We start from the raw sequence: 19,846 nt of genomic DNA, 5'->3' as shown, positions 1-19,846 counted from the left end.
TGACAAAGTGTGTGGATTTTTTAAATTATATTTTGATATTGTGCATTCCATATTTGGGGATTTTCCTCACTGTGCCCCTGGACCCACTAGCTATTGAGGGTTAAATTAAATCTGTAAGAGAAGTGAAATTATTTATACAGTATGATTGAGCTAGTGATGTTTGCATTTGAATATTTTAAAGAAAATGAAATATGAATAAATGAAAACAATATCCTAGTATTTTCTGACTATATTCATTTTCTGACTACAAAAAGACAATATAAGAGAAAAAATAACTCAATTTAAGTAAGATGTCTGGTTTGTTATCTTTGCTTATTATTAGCACAAATATTTATTTTCATTTAAAAATGTGAGAAATGGGAGGATAAAAGTCAGCATAAAGAAGAGCAAAACACTTAAGGCCTTTTTGTGCATGAAGTTGTTATAAAATTATGCATGCTTTTTTTTTTTAAGATTCTACTGGGGAAGGGGAACAGGACTTTATTGGGGAATAGTGTGTACTTCCAGGCCTTTTTTCCAAGTCAAGTTGTTGTCCTTTCAATCTTAGTTGTGGAGGGTGCCGTTCAGCTTCAAGTTGCTGTCCTTTCAGTCTTAGTTGTGGAGGATGCAGCTCAGCTCTAGGTCCAGTTGCTGTTTCTAGTTGCAGGGGGCACAGCCCACCATCCCCCACGGGAGTCGAACCGGCAACCTTGTGGTTGAGAGGATACGGTCCAACCAACTAAGCCATCCAGGAGCTCAGCAGCAGCTCAGCTCATGGTCCCGTGTTCAATTTTAGTTGCAGGGGGCGCTGCCCACCATCCCTTGCGGAACTCGAGGAATTGAACTGGCAACCTTGTGGTTGAGAGCCCACTGGCCCATGTGGGAATTGAACCAGCAGCCTTCGAAGTTAGGAGCATGGAGCTCTGACCGCCTGAGCCACTGGGCCGGCCCTATGCATGCTTTTTAAAATGGGACATAATTTAGTGCAATGAAGTACAAATAGAAATTAATTTTTAATTATACGAATTTTCACGTCACTGTAGTCTCTCACCTTTTTAGCAAAGGGAGAAATGTTTTTAAAGTAACCTATATCAACGATTTGGAACAAAATAATCTTAATTCTCTTCAAAATGCCTCTTTTTATTACTAGAGTAGCCAGAAAAGAGCTGTTTTCCAGAGTTCCTGTGATCCACACAACTTCTGCCACCATAGAAAAAAACATTCCCAAATGACAAACGGGCTTAGCTGTAACACCTATGTGCAGACTCCAGAGGAGGAAACATTTATGGCCACTCCCAGTCGAACTGCCACCATTGTCCCTAGCTCAGAAACCAGAATACAGAAGCAGCATTTGGGGCAAGAAAAATACAAATAGCACATTCACCGACAGGGGAGGGATGCCAGCACAATCTTCCCAGAAAGAAAAAATATCTGGGAAAAACACCATCAAACCTACCTGGTGAACATGGGTCAGAGCTGGACCAGATCGTGGGGAAAAGACACTCTGGGATCAGAAGGCAAATCACAGAGCTCAGGGCAGCCAAGGCTGCAAATCAACCAACAGCAGGAGAAAAAGCAGAAGCCACTCTTTTCTTCGCAGAAGCGGGCAAACGGCATTGGGTTGCAAATGTATTTGTCCTTTATATTACCCGTATACATGTGGATGACAGCATTACATTTAGATAAGGCTTCAAAGAGGATCCCAGAGCAGTATATATGACACAAAACACGACATAACAAGACAATCAGCGTCATCTGAATACACGGACCAAATAATCAGTACAACAAAACACACCCATCTCAATGCAGACAGGAAAGTTCTGCTGAGGATTTGGAAGTGGCAACAGACAGGCTGAGTTCTGGCATACACAAGTAGAGACCAAAAGTAAAGACACTGACCCTCCTTGGGACAAGACAATTGCTATTAATCTTTATTTGTATGCTTGTTCTCTGGAAAGCTCTTCGTTTTCTAAGCTAGTTCTGAGACAAGTAGCATAAGGTAGCATAAGGCACATACTAAGAAATACTTTAGTCATTGCACAAAGAGAAGTTCTATATTCTGAAATCATTTTTTTTCAGGGTATTAGTAAGATCTATTCATGCAAAGCAAAAAGAAAAAGAAAAAATTAAGCAAAGGCCAAAAATGTCAGGCCCATGAAGGTATACGTGTGTTGTCGTCACATTTAATTGAACGTTGCGATGACTAAGTAGATAGCTCCATGTACATCTAACCACAGCAGCTAGTAAACTCCTCGGTGAGGCCCGGATGTACTGAGAGGTGGGCTAGCTTCAGGCCAAAGCATTTGGTTGAGTTCGGTTTGTACGGAGAAAGTTGCAATGTTGCTTCATGGCTTGGGTTTTCTAAAAGAAAGGGAAAATATTAGGGAGAAGAGAGACAGAGGATGTTTACCACAATCATTATTTAGCATGCAATAAAGGGAAGTTATTGCCTTTTATTCCATACACTACTATTCATTAGTTCCCAAGTGCAAGGAAAGGAAATTGAATTTTTCCCTTGGAAAACCAGACCAGGTTTATATCTTTCTCTGTATTAGCACATATTGAACACCACAAGGAAGTCAACATCTGTAATTAGAGTTCCCCCACTGCATTTTCATGGAGAATGGAGAGGCAGGATTTACAGCCCAGGTCTGTAGGGGGCCATTTCAATGTTCCATGGCTAGCCTAAAGCACAGTATTGTAGCCGCCTTTCCGGAGGTAGAATTCAGGCTCATGCTGTGTGTTATTTCTCCTGAGCCATCAAATGAGCATCGATTTCAAACACGGGAAATGAGCAATCTTTCATAGTTCCATTCTTTGCGATGTTCTCCCTAAAACCATCTTTTCAAATAAAACGCCTGGAATATCCATGAGCTATGAGACTGGATGTCTGACTGCCTTGCCAGGCTGCATCTTAAATGATAATGAATCTCCCCCAGAGTGGGATGGAGGGAGCTGTCTGACTAGTTCCTTTCAGCATTCTGAATTCACAACAGACTACTACGAACTGGATTCCAAACTAGAAGTCATCAGAAATACTGGCATAATGTGCTGGCCCCAGCTGTAGTTGCCTTTATTTTTTATTTTATTTTTTTTTTTTTTGAGTCAGCCTATAAAGCCATCTGGCTGCATGAAGGATTGTCTGTCAGCCACAGCACTTCACATGCAAGTTTTTTTTACAATTACCACATTAAAATTGCATAATTCTTAAAGAACTTTACAATCACAGTAAATGGAAATGGATTTAAACAGTACATATGAATCTTTTACTGTGGGTATTTGAGTTTTTTTTCTTTTGGTATAAGGATAAACATCAGCATATTTTCCTTTCCAACCCATCTTCAGATAGAAGTTCTAAAAGTGAACTTGCTGATTATCTTTTTTTCAAAAATGGGTCCCAACCCATTCTTTAGAAATGGGATAAGGGACAGTAATGAGACAACAGACTTCTCAACAGTAACAACAGAAGAAAGTGAAAAACCAAATAAAATAAAAAGGATCACATCCCAAATGATAATATTAGGTCTTAAAGTTGAAATCTATGTGTCCAGAACATGAAAGAAACTGCCTGGGAAAACATAAAATAATAGGCTAGATTCACTGTGTAATTTAAATAAATGAGTGATGAAACTTTCATGGTCCAATAATAAATTGTGATGGCTACTCTCACCAGCACTAAAATTTCCTAAGAATGTATTGAGCTCTAAGATTTTATATTAGCTTTTTATGTCAAAGCATAAGTATGTTAAGAGGAGAGGTTCATACTATTCAAATTTACCTTTGGTACAAAAAATGCTGCCATTTCTTAGCTGATATTTACAAAGCACTGGAGATTTCTTTTTCCTTCTCCAACTGAACCATATCCACCTTTCACTAGACAGACTCTGAGCTTTAACATAAAGCCTTACTGAAGACCTACTGTGTGTCTGAGTACTTACTCCCTCATTCTCTCCTCCTTCCCCAGCACCCCTGATATCAACAGCCCCAAAATCTGTCTTACATGTATCAGTGGAGGACAGCAAGGAGACTAAAAAATTTTTCTTAATTTTAATTTAAAATTTTAAAAAATAACCCTTATAGCACCAGAGCAAGCTATAAGCCTCACTGCCCTAGAGAATAAACTGCTGTCTCAAATTTGGTTGTAAGGTCAAATAATATTAATAATACATTTACATAGGTTTTTGCTACGTCTTGTAAAAGCAGATATTTTTGCAGCACTTAAAGAGTTTTAGATGTTTTTACACATACCATCTTATCAACACGGCCCACAACATTTGAGCATTTCCCCCATGTCCTCAATACCCACTGTCACTAGCTACTACCAGGACCTTATTAATATATTTATGTGGCACTCACCAAACTGCTAAGAATAACATAATTATTTTTCATCATCAATAGATGTTTAAAACTGCACAGCAGCAAGTACACTTGGTGAAACACCATAACCACAGTGTTTCTACAAGAGTGTTCTGGTTAATATTTAATAAACGAAAATGTAGTATCAAGTTCTTATCACTAAATCTCTAGCAGCCATAGTTGTCTTTCACGAACAACAGCTGGCTTTATGGTGTTTTAAGGTTATAATGTGCTGCCATCATTAGGGACATTAATGGTCATTCTCCTACAAATACGTAAGTCTACTGGTCACCAGAAGAGTGTATGTAATAGAATGCTGACGACAGAACCCTGACTGTGCTTTCACGTAAATAACAGTCACAAAGAGGACGAGGAGAAAATACATACAAAACAAACTCTTCCTCAAAGTTACCCTTTTCCTAGAATTCTTATCAACCATAGGCTCCCATGCCCTAGTGCCTAGGCAATGGGTCCAGTGGAGTTCGCCAGCCTTATGGCTCCTGAAAGGGGCAGCCCCGGGGCTTGGGAAGAGAGACAGAGAGACTGGACCTGGAATCCACTTCTCTGAGCACCAAGTGAAATGCAGCATTGAGAGCAGACAGTGATAAACAAGTTTTCAACCCCAGAACTGTGTGGCTACCTGACAAAGTTGAAGAAATAAAGCATGAAAAGGCCTAAGAATCATCTTCTTCTCCTGGTGCCTCCTCTTCTCCTTTTTCAACTTCTTCTTTCTCTGCTTCTCCCTCTGCTGCCTCCTTAGTTATGTCTTCCGTCTGATTTTAACAAAAATTAAATTATTGAGAGGTGTCAGAGTCAAGAGATACAGTGAAGAAAAGAGTGTAACATCTTGGACTAGAATTGAGGGCCCCCCTCACTCTCCACCCAACACACACATACACACGACACATACCACATACACGCGGGAGGTGGGACAATTAAGTTCGCAAACTCATCCTAGAAAAAGTGCTACACACCTCATTGCTGAGTATCACTACGGTCACCTTTGAAGTCCTCCCCTTGGGAAGCTATGCACTGACGCCAGCACCTAGTCCTGCCTTCAAAGCAATTTTGGAACTCTTTTTCTGGAACGGCCATCAGAGCTGTCGTCATATTACCCTTGATGTCCTGAATGTCATCAAAATGTCTTCCTTTCCATATTTCTTTTATCTTTGGGTAAAGAAAGAAGTCATTGGGGTCCAGATCAGGTGAGTAGGGAGGGTGTTCCAATACAGTTACTTGTTTACTAGCTAAAAACTCCCTCACAGACAGTGCCGTGTGAGCTGCTGCATTGTCGTGATGCAAGAACCATGAATTGTTGGCGAAAAGTTCAGGTCGTCTAACTTTTTCATGCAGCCTTTTCAGCACTTCCAAATAGTGAACTTGGTTAACTGTTTCTCCAGTTGGTACACATTCATAATGAATAATCCTTCTGATATCAAAAAAGGTTGGCAACATTGTTGCAACGAGTTCACAAACTTAATTGTCTGACCTCGTACACAACACACACACCACATACACCACATATACAACACACACAACACATAATACACACCACAGACATGCAACACACACACACACACACACACACACACACAAAGAAATCATCCTTCTAAACACAGACCCTGCAATTTAAAATGGCGCTGCAGAGCTGTACATTAATTCTAATAAGTTTCATGATTTCTCTTAAGCATATAGTCTTCCCTCAGGAAAAGAATGGAAAAGGAAAGGGTTCATTTGTGAAAACTTACAATAACAGCTCCCTCAGTTTTGACACCTTCTCTTTCTCCCAACTGATTTCCCATTACTCATTTCAATCACCAAAAGGTAAGTAAGCGTTTGGGTTTTTTTAACCAAACACAAGTTCCTAATATAAAATAAACATTATTATCTTCAGAATTAGATGGACTTTTTATTGTGAGCATGCAAACAGTAGGAGTTCTTGGACTTGACCTCTACTTGGTGACACACCCATTGTTCTCAGACGAGATGGGGAGTCAGAATCATCGAAAGGCTTGTTATAACACAGTCTGTGGGCTCCACCTCGGAGTTCTCGAAGCAGTGGGGCTGGGGCAAGGCCTGAAAATGTGCTTTCCCCAGTGAGGCCGCGCTGCTCCTGGAACCCCACTTTGAGAACGTCTGCTGCAGTCTCTATGGGCTCTTAAATCACTGGTTAGCTCACTGATAACCAGAGCGTGGTGAGTACTTACAACCCCCCGCCGAAGTCTGCATTTACCAGGATGGGTTATGTTTGTTCCCACACTTGGTATGTAAGCTAGAATTCTATTGTCATTACATAATTTAAATAAAAATCATAGAAATCCATGAAATACATATAAAGAATGGGTTTCATATGTAAACTTAATGAATGCTTTGGAAAGACCCAATACATGTTATCAAATGATGTGTCAAAATACGGGGGGGTAGCAGGGAGGACTCATAATCCAGAGAGATTTGGTGACATGTATTGGGCTAGATTGATTAGCAAGTGTCTTTAAATTTCTGTTCTATTTGCAAGAAACCAAAACTGGAATTTCTAGACGGACAAATGAGTATGTTCATGTTAGAAAGATAACAGGTAATTCTAATCATTGGACTCTTATTTAAAGAAAGAAATTCCTCCCAAATCAATAATGCTCTCCCCGGATAAGTCCCCACCAGAAATTCTGGAACCATGTGGTTTCCTAATGACACTTAATGACAAGCTGCAAGTTTAAAACTCCCAGTGTCTGAGACCCACACCTGGGGTACAAGACCTAAAGTTGAGACTCAGAATTATGGTCTACCTTGACATGTGGTAAAATCGGGAAGACCCGCATGGCCTACGCACTGCTTCCCCTCCCTCTGTGCTCCTGCAGAGGTCTCCGAGCCGAGCAACCCTCTTTATCAAGGGATCCGGCATGGTGCCTGCTTATCCCCCGGAAATATTTAAACAGCCAATCGCGTCCTTTGCGGGAACCAGGGGACACTGGATCCTCTCTCTCCATACGACAAAATCTGCCTCCCATACCCTTGATTATTCACTCTGTTCCCTAGTGCTGTCCCCATAGGGCCCTTCACTGTGTGCAGCCCCACCTCCCACCCCCCGGGCTGTGAGTGTCTGTGACTCATAAACCACTGTCCACCTCCTCTGGCCAGTGTCACGTGCGAGGTATTGGTGTTCCCCTAACCACAGGAAGGGACTCCCTCCCTCGCCAAAGAGGTGAAGAGGAAGCGATGTAAACGACAGCACTGAGCGCCACGCAAGCTGCACAAACTGTGCACCATCCGGCGGGTGGAAAGGAAGAACGGAGAGCAGGTCTCGCCCAACGACCTGGCCCGCCGGGCCTGATGGGCCGGAACACACCCTCACCACAGGAGGCTCGGGAAAGGGCCAGAGCCAAGCCCCGGTTCTCTGCCCACCTGCCTTTCAGAAATTCATCTCCAACTTCTTTGATTTCCCTTCTCAGCAGGTTAAAGGGGGATTTTCTGGGAGTGTGGGTTGTATCAGCTTCTTAATATCATGAAGAACAAGGAGAACGTGGCCAAAGCTGCAATTCTCTCACCTAAAATATGTTTTTATTAGGCACACTATTAAGTACGCTACTTACCGCTTCCGTTGTGCTTTCTCCCTCCTCTTCCTTATGTCCATAAACAGAAATTAAAGAAAAAATATAAATTTGCATGAGTTTGAAGTTGAATCTAAACTGTAAGCAAACTATAATAAAATACATGTTCATCAAAGTGAAATACATTAATTTATCAATAAAATATATAAATAGTAAAGATATGATAACTGAGCAATACCTACTTATTTCACACATATTTCAAGCCTCTGGAGTATTATAAGATTAAGACATTTTTCCATCACTCATATATGTGAGAAAATATTAATTAGTAATACTGCTTATTTAATTACATGTTTAATTCTATCCCTTTGTCCAGTATACGTTGTCTAGTAAAATTCAGACCATATACAAGTATGAAACCAATTAAAAATTTTGAACAAAACTATGTTCTTTCTGCCTTTATGTCCTTGTAAGTATGCCTTCACTTCAGCTTTGAACCAATTAATAAAAGTAGATGAAAAACTGTTCCTTCATAAGAACAAAATGACAACATGCAGTATTTTTCGCTAAAGAGAGAAACTTGCGAAGCAAGACAGGGTGAGGCCATCACAGGCTCAAAAAGGTTTCCACTTTGCCAACCCACTGGAATTTCCATTTCCTTCTGGTCAAAGTAACAGAACCAAGACATATCTACTAAAAATGCAAGGAAATAAGAACCTTCCCGTCCCTTCCCAAAATGGCCGTATGACAAACCTCTCTGGGGCCAGAGTACGACAGTTGCTTTAAGTGCGTGAACACGTGTGCTTCTATGTGTAGGGATCCCTACAGATCCCTCCTGCCTTAAGATTCATGCTGTGAGCTCCTGGGGGAGACGAAAGCAATCCTGCAGTCATGTATATCCTCTCACCCAACCCCTTCTTTAGACAGATGAGGACACCAGGCCACAGATTTAAGTAATCGACCAAAGGTTACAGAGCAAGTAAACAACACAGTCGGAACTCACTTCAAGGCGTCTGGTCCTAAGCTACTCGCTGTAGGCGACGGCCCAGTAACGGAAGGCAGGTCACGGAGGCCCCACCACACGGCCATGCTCCCTAGCCCAGTCTTATGTTCTTGGCCCGTTCCAGGACGATATGCTCAGATTTCTGAAGCTGGCATGGAAAATACAGAACATGGAAGCCTAATCCAGCTGGCCAAGGCTGAGTCAGCCCAAGAGGTTCTCCCAGCACTGGGAACCTCCAAACGAATCCTGACGTCAAACATCACGGGCGACACACCAAGTTTTAGCGCTAAAATAACGTCCAGGGAAAGAGAATCCTGCACTTGTTGCAAAATTCCTGCTGGTTCCTCAGTGATGTGTTGACTATGCCTCTTTAATGTGGCTTAATTCTGCCCAGGCCTTGCCCCTCCTCTGCCACGCCTGCCATCTTCCCTCCCCAGGGTTATGCCACCTCTAGTCTTCCTTATCGCCACCCTGTTCTCCACATTGTAGCCAGAGATACTGTGCCAAAAGACAACAAGAGTGACCTGCTGCCCTTGTGTTGAAAGACTTCCATCTTCTCCAGATGAGTCCATCCTTAGAATGGCTGAAAGGTCCTCACCACCCAGCCCCCTGCTCGCCCCTCGAGCCCCGTCCCTCACCCCTCTTTATTTCAGCCATACGGACTGCATGCAGTTTTTTCACATTGGCCACACCTTCCAGGACACTGCTTAAAATATTTTCAAAGAAGATTTTCCTGACCCATAAGCCTGACTTACAGTGCCCCTATATCTGCTCCCATAGTCATCATTTACTTATCTGTCTCCCTGACTAGTCTGTGTACTTGGGGCGCGACTGTATCTGATTCATTTGGGGATCTCCGGGACCCAGCCACTGTCTGGTATCACGAGGCAAGCTCAATAAATATGTTAAGTGACTGGGTAAATGAATGTATAAAATTGGTTATTAACTCTTTAGAACTCAAAGAACATCAATTTTCTTCTTAACCACATCAGATCAAATTAAAATTCACAATATGTAACATAGAATTATCAACTACGTAAGTTTTACATTTTTCTAAATCCGGTTATTTGTGTGAACTATATTCAGCTGAAACAGGTGAATTAAGAAGATACATACAATTAAATGAGTTCTCCTTAGAGCTGGCCTGGAGGGCAGCAGGGGGTCTTAGAGTTCTTTACCGATATCTAAATTGACCTTAATTTCTTGAAAGATATGTTAAACAGAGAAAGTAAAGGCTCAGAAAATTTACAGACACTTAGCCTCAAAAGGTCAAGAAAGCTTCGAAGAGCCTTAGATATTATCATCACTAGCGCTACCAAAACATGAGCTCTGTGGCGTGTGGCCTGTCATCCGCGGGCTCCAGCCCCGGTCCCTGGGATTCTGCTGGGCAGGTGGCAGCACTCGATCTGTCGATAAAACGTTGAATAAATGCATTTATGTGTGCCATTCCGGCCCCAAATCCCTCTTGGAAGGAGCTGAGAGACATTAATTAAATAAAAACTTAAATGTCCATCCTCAGCTCACAGAATTACAAGATACCAGAATTTGTCAGGTCCTTCTCTACATACGATGCTTGAATTGACTTTTATGGTTGGCAGATAATTTTATCAACAAAAAAGTTTTTTTTTAAGATAAATATAATCACATGGTCAATTGAGCCAAGCTCTTGTAGAATCTTAAGACAGGGCACGACCATTCCCTTGACAAGGCTACAGCTTAAAATTATTTTATCTTAAAAAAAAAATTATTTCATCTTGTTCTTCTAAGAAAGCTTGCTGGAGACTCCTTTGAACTGGAAAGTCGTAAAGCCCTCACCAGCAGCTACTCTGCTGGGAACCTGGCCAGGGAGGCAGGCTGCTGATGTGGCACATGGCCAGGGGTAAGGACAGGTGTCGGCTGCGCTGAGTGTCAGGCCGTGGCTGCTTAGGACAGGTGGCTGAAGTGGGAGAAAGCCGAGGGCCAGCCAGGAGTGACCTGGTGGGGGAGGGGGGAGGCAGCTGGCCTCAGAGCTCTGGAGAGCAGGGGCAAGGGCCGTCCCCTTGATCTGCAGCCCCCACGCGGCCAGCCTTAGGCTCAGGCCCCTCTCGGGGACCTGAACCCACATCTGCCTCTTGAGAAAGCAACTTCCTTCCACACCAGTTCCAGAGGAAACCGAGTGGGGTGATTGCCAGACCATTATTACATCGGTGGTCAAGCCAATGTCGTGAACGATTCTGAAGAGGATATGAGTTGGCAGAGAACACAACCAAAAGTCATTTTACTTCAAAGAAAACCAAACACACACACGAAAAAGCGGCAACACTTTTAGGGTTTCATAAAGTTCTCGCGATGTCCCCAGACTACAGTTCCTTCTTAGAGTGAGCCCAGAAGCTGAGGGGACCTTCTGCTTTCACCCTTTACTCCTCAGATACCCTTCGCCAGCCTCCCTGCACCCCTGGGTCTCTGTAGCCCTTCACCCACCCCGGGTGGTCAGGGAGTGAGCCATGGAGTCCTCTCTATAGGAATCCGAAGCTACGGGTTAGCTCTTCTGAGGCCCGAGTTAACGGTCTGCTCAGCGTTCCCCATCCTGCCGCCCAAGCGCTGCCCAAACCTGTCAGCAAGTAGGTGGTATACATCCTGGCATCCTGCTTTTAAGAGCCCCGGAGCCTGGGGAGGGGGTCAGGGGAGGTCCAGCTCATTAGAGGAGATAATGCTCTCTGACTCCATTTCTGACTTTTTTAATCAACATAATATTCTTCAATAAATATCCCTGCACAAATGTGTACTGAGCAAACGTGTGCAACAGCAGAGACCAGATGAACAAGCCTCACTTAGCTGGTTTATCGCTTGGCTTAGCACTGCCAGCAGCTGAGGGAGTGGTTCCCACGGCATCCTTGAAAATGGTCCTTAACACACAAATGGATGATTTCGAACATATAAATGGTTTTCAACACACAAATAAAAGGTTCAAAAGAATGGTGAACACTGAATCAGGTCTGTAATCTACGTACCAGAGATGCCCCATGTCATGTCCCTGGTTTCGATACTACACTGCAGCCATCTATGATGTCACCATCGGGGGAAGCCAGACAAAGGGCCTAGAGGACTGTGTACTATGTCAAGGTGAGCCTATAATTCTTTTAGGATAATAGATTAAATACATCTGTATTCCTTGTCAGTGTGGCTGAGTATCAGGCTATGAGTTCTTGTTTTGTTCTCCCTACTACACAAAATTTGGGGGTGGGGGGATTAGACTTACTGTCCCTCCCACACTCCAAGAAGATAGCCACAGCTGTGTTCTGGTTCTCTGCCCCTAGAGAAGAAACTATAGGCCTTGCTTTTCAAAACCCTGGGCTAACAGAGGTGATGAAGCTAGATGGTCCCTGAAAAAAGGGGCTTGGAGCTTAGGGCTTAGAGTTCGGGAGATGGAAGTAGCCATAGCGAAGAGAGGAAGTGGGTTTTCCAGGAGTGCTGCTACCCAGGTCCTGCCTGCACACAGAAGCTGAGCCAGGGATTACTGGGGCATTCAGGGGGCACCTGGGCACTCTGCACAGGACAGCAGCCATCTACGGTCAGAGAGCTGGTGGCTGTGACAGGTATGCCCAAGCCCAGCCAGGACAGCGGGCCTGACCCATGCCAAGGGACCATGGCTCAACAGCTGCAACAGGAAGCAGGAAAGACACGCCACAACGTGACCACCGTGGACAAAGAACCAGAGCCCTCTCTCCCTTCCAGACACCCATGAAGACTCCAGAAGGGCCCTAAGTCCCTGGGGAGGAGAGTCTCTGAAACATTTAGCCCAGACTGAATTTCGCAGCAGCCATGAGGTGTAGGCATGAAGCGGATAGAATGACGTCTGGACAAATAAAGGAAGCTGACATTCCTTGCACACAAGTCTTAGGTACTAAATCCAGGCCCATTAAACTACGTTCTTTGTGTCCCTCATGGAGTGGTGGGTAAAGAAGAAAACCCAGGGAGCACCGCTGTATAAAGACAATGGGCTAGGAGGAGCAAAACGTAAGAACCCATGAAATCTCCTCAAAACGATTTTCAACAGAGTCAGAGTTTTTATCTAAAAGACTTGGATATATCTGGGTTGGAATATCGAGAAGAACCCAGCTGGATGTTTCTGGTACCTTGAAAATCAATGTTAGAAAGGTAAAATACAGCAAAGTCTAATTGGCCTGTTCATTACACATAAGCCTAGCTGAGCCTCGGTGCAGCGTGGGGAAGAGCTGTGATGACACAGTCGAGATGGCCTTCCTAGCTTAACCTCTAGAACAAACCCCAGAACCAGGAGGTTCTTTAAACACGAAACGCAACTTCTAAATATCATACAGTTTTTGTCTCCTTTTTAAATTTCAATTAATTTCCCTATATGTTTTCCCAAAGCCAAGCATATTTTCATGTCATTTTTATGCTGCTGATTGACAGACCATGGGGTTTTTATTGAACTGAATTAACGTCAGTCAAAGAGCATGTCTCAGTTATAAAATGAGGAAAAGTCGAAATCTGTCTTTACGTAGAATAAACATTGTTAAAGAGTTGAAAAGTCAGTGTGATAATGTAATAGTAATATTTTCATCTAAAATAAAAATGCCTGTTACTTTGTCCTTTTTTTTCATCACAGCCCATGCTAAATAACAAACATGATTCTTTAAGTGTCTATCAGAATTCACATATAATTTACTTTGGAAAGGACTCACAATTTTAAAAAGGTCACAAAGAGAGTTCCCAGGCTGCATGGCTTATCATGTCATTGAACTAACCTGGCCCAGTGGCTGAGAGGCTGAAGCAGACCTCACCCTGGCTGTCGGATGCGGGGTCAGATTGCAAAAAACAAACAAACAAATAAACAAAAAACGCTACCTTCCTCTCGGTCTCAGGAGAAAAAGGGATGGCGTATAATGTTTTGTCACGCTGTCTTAAAAGAAGCATACTAAATCTTCACGTATAAATCAATAATACTATGAGAGCATTAGGCAATTCATGCCAAGTTCAAATTGTAAAAACATAGACTTTTAAATTTCAAGGTAATGAAACTGTCACTGTATTTCATTTAAAATTTATTATTTCTGAATTATTACAGGCTGCCATGAAACCCCATTTAATTTCTAGGTCAAGATAAAAAATTTCATCTTCCTTCAAAACCAAACTTTAAAAAGTCTTAAATTATGAACATTTTGAAATAGCATTCTTCAAATATGAGGAATTTACTGCCCGAGCCCCTCCCAAATTCAAATTCCTTAAGATAAAGACAAATTGATGTCCACTCCCAACCCCCATTTCTCACACGGGGTTGTCAGCCTTGGTGCCCTTCCTAGTCACATTCCATGTGCTGGGAACAAGGGTCCAAACTATCTTCAAAGCTGTCCACACTTCTCTTGGAATCAATACACAGGTAAAAATGCAAACCGTCAGCGTGGGTTCAGTCAAGTCTTTGCCACTAGACCAATGCAGCCCACTGCAATTCTCCCCAGGGGAGGCTCAGCCCAACGCAGGCAACCCCATCCCATCAGGCTCCCTCTGCTCCTGGGTGTCCCCGCTTACCTGGCTTCTCAGCCACATTCTTAGAATTCCTGGAATAAGTGACCCATCTGGTCCCGCATTATCTTAGCGTGGTGCTTCTAGAACCAGTCTTCTTGCCCTCCTCACATGCTCCCCACCCTTTGTCCTGTGGCTCCTGAATTGGAACCCCTTTTAGAATTCCATCACAGGCCTCAGATGAGGTGAGTAAATTTTAACTGATCAGTTTCCTTTCCCGACCTCCTTTCGGCTTTTCACAAACACACGTGGTAAATGTACGCTGGGAATCAGTCAATACTCATAACCAAGGAATAAGCTCCCTTGTTTTATAAAGAACATGAATGCAACCTAACCCTAGCAACACAGCAACAAATTATTCAAGTCTTGTCCGGCCTGTGCCTTCCAGGCCTTGGTTAAGGATCCTTCCTCTACACACCTCGACCACAACAGTTGACACATTAGATGAAAATTACCTGCTTCCTCCTGTCTAACCTCTCAGCTCCTTATTTTTGCACTCACGCTGCGTGCCAGGAGTCTTCCTGGCTCCATAAATATTAGGTGAACAGAACTGAATCCAATGAAACTACAGTGAACAAAAGCACTCACATTCTTCTCTTGGGATTCGGAGAGGTTGCCTGCGTCTTCCTTGTCCTCTTTTTGTGTCTCATTTTCTCCACTTTCTTCAGCCTTCTCTGTTCCCTGGTCGTAAAGGAAACCCACAGTATCACTAACCTGAGATAAGCTTCCCAGGAAACACCAGCCACATATACTGTGGTCTCCTTTTTTGGATAGACAACATATAAACAAAGCAAACACAGACCTCCCATTTGTTAGGTCACTTAGCTACTCGCGTATAGGATTACCACCCTCGAAGTTGCTGACTGGAGCTGTTTGGTGTCAATCAACAGATCTGACTCACGTGCATGGTGGAGTAATAAACTCCTGAAAGAGGAGTTTCAATTCACTCATTTAAAGCTCATGAAGAGACAGCCTAAGGATTTAATATTTAGGCATTGTTTGTTTTCTGTTGCTCATGTGGAGGGAAGCTTTATAATTTTAGAGATTTAAAAAATGATAGATAGATAGATAGATAGATAGATAGATAGATAGATAGATAGAGAGATAGATAGAGAGATAGATAGAGAGATAATGGATGACTAGATATATTGATAGACAGATGATAGATAAGGTAGACATACAGACACAGCTAGAGAGAGATCGGTACCAAGTTGACATTCTGAGGAAACTGGTGTGCAGAAAGATGATTTGAGATAGCAACTCTTACCTCTGTGGTGCTCTGTGCCTCTCCCATTACGTCGCCATTGGGAAGGGAAGATTCTTCCTCAGGCGGCTTTGTCACCTGCATCACACAAATTGAAAATGTTTGAGAATTTCCTTGAAGGTAGTAGCTTGCATTTCAACAGCGTTTAACTATTCAAATTATGTTTGTGTTCATCGCTCATTTTATCTTCACAACAACACTCTAACCTCCGTAAATAGGACAGGGACTTCCACTCACACCTTAGAGGCAAGAAAATAAAGGCAGAATGTGTCACATTACAAGTTAGGGGCAGGGCTAGGTCTACAACTCCTACTTTATGCTCTTTGATTTTTCCAGCAGTTCTCAGTCTTCAAATATTACATTATTTTTCTTATCATAAGAAAAAATAATTTGTAACTCTGTGAGGAAATGGATGGATGTTAACTAAGCTTACTGTGGTGATCATTTCAATATATACGTATATCAAGTAATGTTGTAGACCTTTAATATGTTATATGTCAATTATATCTCAATAAAACTGGGGAAAATTTTAAAAAAAATTATTGCAAAGACAATTCAAGCTCATGGGATCAAATTAAGCCATATACACACCCTCCAGTGCCACCCTCTTATGATAATCAATATTAACAATTTGATGTGTACCTAACTCTATCCTAATACATACATAGAAGCTATTATTTTTCTTGTTGATTGTTAGTAATATTTTTGTTGTATTTTTGTGTTTTTTAAAACAGAAAGGAAACATACTACGCAGAACTAATTTTTAGTTAGCTTCCTATATCATGGACACTTGTCCAGGTTAATTCATATGGTTCTAACTCATTCTTTTTAACATCTGCTTAATATTAAATATATAATAATTTATTCAAATATTCTCCAATTGATGGCTGTTCAGAACATTTACATGTTTGTGCCTCTACAAACAAAACTGTACTAAACTCAATGAAATGGTGGAATTTTTAAATTAAATTTCCTTCAAAAAAAATACACTTGTAGCAATTTATATTCCCATGGTAATATGTATATGTCCTCTTTTCCTTTATCTATGACCGGTGAAGAGGGTTGCTCTTTTTAATCTTTGCCGACTAACTGGGGAGAAAATGCAGTGTCATTTTTGTTTTCATTTACATTTTCCTAATTAGTAGTAAGTAAGGTCATGTTTTTTGTGAGTTTTAGCCACTTATATTTCCTGTTCAGATAATTGGCTTCATATGTTTTGCCCGTTTTTATTTGAGTTGTTTGTCTTTTATTCCCAATTTTAGAGGTTCACTATATAATAGAAATATTAGCCCTTTGTCAGGTTACAAACTTTTTTTCCAGTCTACAAATTTTGTTGTATATATATATATTTTTTAGTTCTTAGCCTTTTATATACACAAATTTATCTAACATCTATTCTCTGAAATGTAGTGCTATTATTTTTCATTACTTATTAACATCTAGAGCTGTTATCCATCTGGAATTTAATTTAGCCTGTAATATAAAGTAGGGCTCTGTTTTCTTCCAGATAGATGGCAGATTATGTCTGAACTATTTATAAATCATTTTCCCATCGAACTAAGTTGTTGTTTTTGTCATTTATTAAGATATATATACATATACATATTAGCATAAAATTACATCACATACAAATAAACATAATTTTCAAATTTCACATATATCATATATATATGAAACATATTTCATTTCCTTACATTATTATAATAACTAGAGCTTCTAAAACAATGTTTAATAATATGGTGATGACAGACATGCCTATTTTGCATCTAATTTTAATAGAAATGCTTCAATATTTCATGGTTCATTATGATGCTTACAGTTGCCTTTTGATCATTTGTTTTTATTACATTATTTTTTTTTAATTTATTGGGGTGACAATTGTTAGTGAAATTACATAGATTTCAGGTGTACAATTCTGTATTACATTATCTATAAATCCCATTGTGTGTTCACCACCCAGAGTCAGTTCTCCTTCCATCACCATACATTTGATGTTTTTATCACATTTAATCAGTTTCCTTCTATTTATATTTTAACTTATTGTTTTTAACTAGGAATGTTTAATGAATTGTATCAAATTTCTTGATATTTATGGATATTATCATATGGTTATTCTCCATTAATAAGTTCAGATAATGAATTATGTTGATAGAATAAATTCTGCTTTGATTATGGTGTATTATCTTTAATTCACTGTTGGACATAATTTGCTAATATTTTATTTGGACTTTTACCCTCTATTCATAACAGAAATTGATCTAGCTATAACTAAAAGTATCCTAAGTAATATATCAACTGATCAAGGGTTTAATCTATTTCATTTGTCTGTTCAAAGTATATGTAGTCAAGTTATATATAAATTATATATACGCATATATGTATACACACACATGCACACAGACACACACTTTCTCTCTTGTATTTAACTCGTTTGGGCTTTTCTTTTATTAGTTTAAATTACCTACTTTTTTATTTTGTCTCCCTTTTCCTAATGTTTTAAGTCAAATACGTATTTTACTAACTTTTTGCGTTTCTTTTTTAATTATAAGAGTATTCAAAGTTAGCAATTTTCTTCTGTATAACAGAGATTTAGCTGTATATTTGGGGTTAGGGTATGAAATAATCTTTTATTGTTTGATTATTTGTAATATCAGTTTTATTTTCCCTTGGATATAGAGTTATTTGAAATGGTATATATTTGTTTTTAAAGTATTTATGATAGTTCCCTTTCAGATTGTAATTCTATATATGGGATAAGCATGTGGTCTGTAAAATCATTCCTTTAGAAATTTATGAAGGCCTTCTTTGTGACCAAGTATGTGATAGCTTTGGAAATCATTTAATAAGTATTAGAGAAGAACATATTCTATTAATATCTATCCAATATATTTTTATTCATGTGTGTGCATGTGTGTGTATGTGTGTGTATGTAAAGTTAAGTTTCTTGATTACATTTGTGTATGTGCTTAAAATAGTGCCTGATACCATTTTCTATTACATAATACCCCTTTTATCTAGTTAATGCTTTTGATCTTGAATTCCTCTGTATCTGATACTCCAGCTCTCTTTTTGTTTGCATATGCCTGTTATATTTTCATCCACTTATTTCAATTTCTCTTTAAATGATTGTTTTATTGTGCTCTTATCAATAACGTATGGCTCAATCCTTGTTAAAACCCAATCTCACTGAAAACTCCAATTCCAGTATAGCTCCAGTTGAACCCAACCCTCCAAAAGATAATGACTATAAATTCTTTATAAAACTTTTTTAAATAAAAATTTTTAAAAAAACATAAGAAAAGGAAAAACAAGGAGAATGAACCAAAGCAATAAGATTCAAGAGGGAGTTACACTTAACAGCTGAGAATGATTCACACACCCACGTACATTCATAGTGTACCATGTTCATATTATTCACAATAGCCTAGAGGTAAAAACAATCCAATGGCTGTTCAATGGATGAATGGATAAACAAAGTGTGATATATCCAAACAATCATCTAATTATCTAATTATCTAATTTGAGAACCAGAGAAAAATAAGACTTTTAAAAACTAAAGAAAGCTTCAGGAAATGTGGAATAATACCAAAAGGTTTATCACATATGTAATTAGAGGGCCCAAAACAGAGATGATAAAAAAATATGGCAGAAATGACATTTGAAAATTTCCTACACTTGTTGAAAAACATGTATTTATAGATTCCAGCATCTCAACAAACCCCAATAAGGATAAATATAAAGAAAACCATGCCTAGGCACATCATAATGAAGTGGCTGAAAACCAAAGCTGAAGAGAAAATCTTCAAAGCAGCCAGAGAAAAATGACCTATTACATACAGGAAACAAGGATTCAAATAATCTTCATGTCTCATCAGAAACTATGGCGATCAGAAGACAGAAGGAAAAAAACATATTTAAAGTGCTGAAAGAAAAAATTTAAATTAAATGTCTCGGGTAAATATAAAAGGTTATTTTCTCTCCTACTTTCTTTAAAATCCATAGGTTTTATTATATAGTTGAGTTGAAGATATATATGAGTGTGATATATGTGATATATATAGCATAAAGAATGGGGGACAGTAAATGGACATATATGATTGCAACATTTCTACATATTATAAAGTGTTATAATAGAAAGTACCCAGACTACGAAATATTAAGAATACATACTACAAT

General features: G+C 40.0%; 1 protein-coding gene across 12 annotated transcripts in view; it reads right to left on the bottom strand.

Annotated features, from left to right (window-relative positions):
- Positions 1-287: 287 nt before the first annotated feature.
- SH3BGR (SH3 domain binding glutamate rich protein) overlaps positions 288-19,846 on the bottom strand; it is a 53,065-nt gene continuing 33,506 nt past the window's right edge. For all 12 annotated transcript variants that reach the window (XM_081080414.1, XM_081080409.1, XM_081080416.1 and 9 more), the window contains 5 exons: positions 15,674-15,748; positions 14,995-15,087; positions 7,923-7,952; positions 4,976-5,108; positions 288-2,340 (listed from right to left, as the gene is read on the bottom strand). In XM_081080414.1, coding sequence (XP_080936540.1) covers positions 5,010-5,108; positions 7,923-7,952; positions 14,995-15,087; positions 15,674-15,748 — 297 coding nt within the window. In that variant the 3' untranslated portion in view covers positions 288-2,340; positions 4,976-5,009. The remainder of the gene's footprint in view (positions 2,341-4,975; positions 5,109-7,922; positions 7,953-14,994; positions 15,088-15,673; positions 15,749-19,846) is intronic.

Source organism: Rhinolophus hipposideros (assembly GCF_964194185.1).
Source record: "Rhinolophus hipposideros genome assembly, chromosome: 2".
NCBI lineage: Eukaryota > Metazoa > Chordata > Mammalia > Chiroptera > Rhinolophidae > Rhinolophus > Rhinolophus hipposideros.
This window is presented reverse-complemented; position numbering and strand designations above follow the sequence as displayed.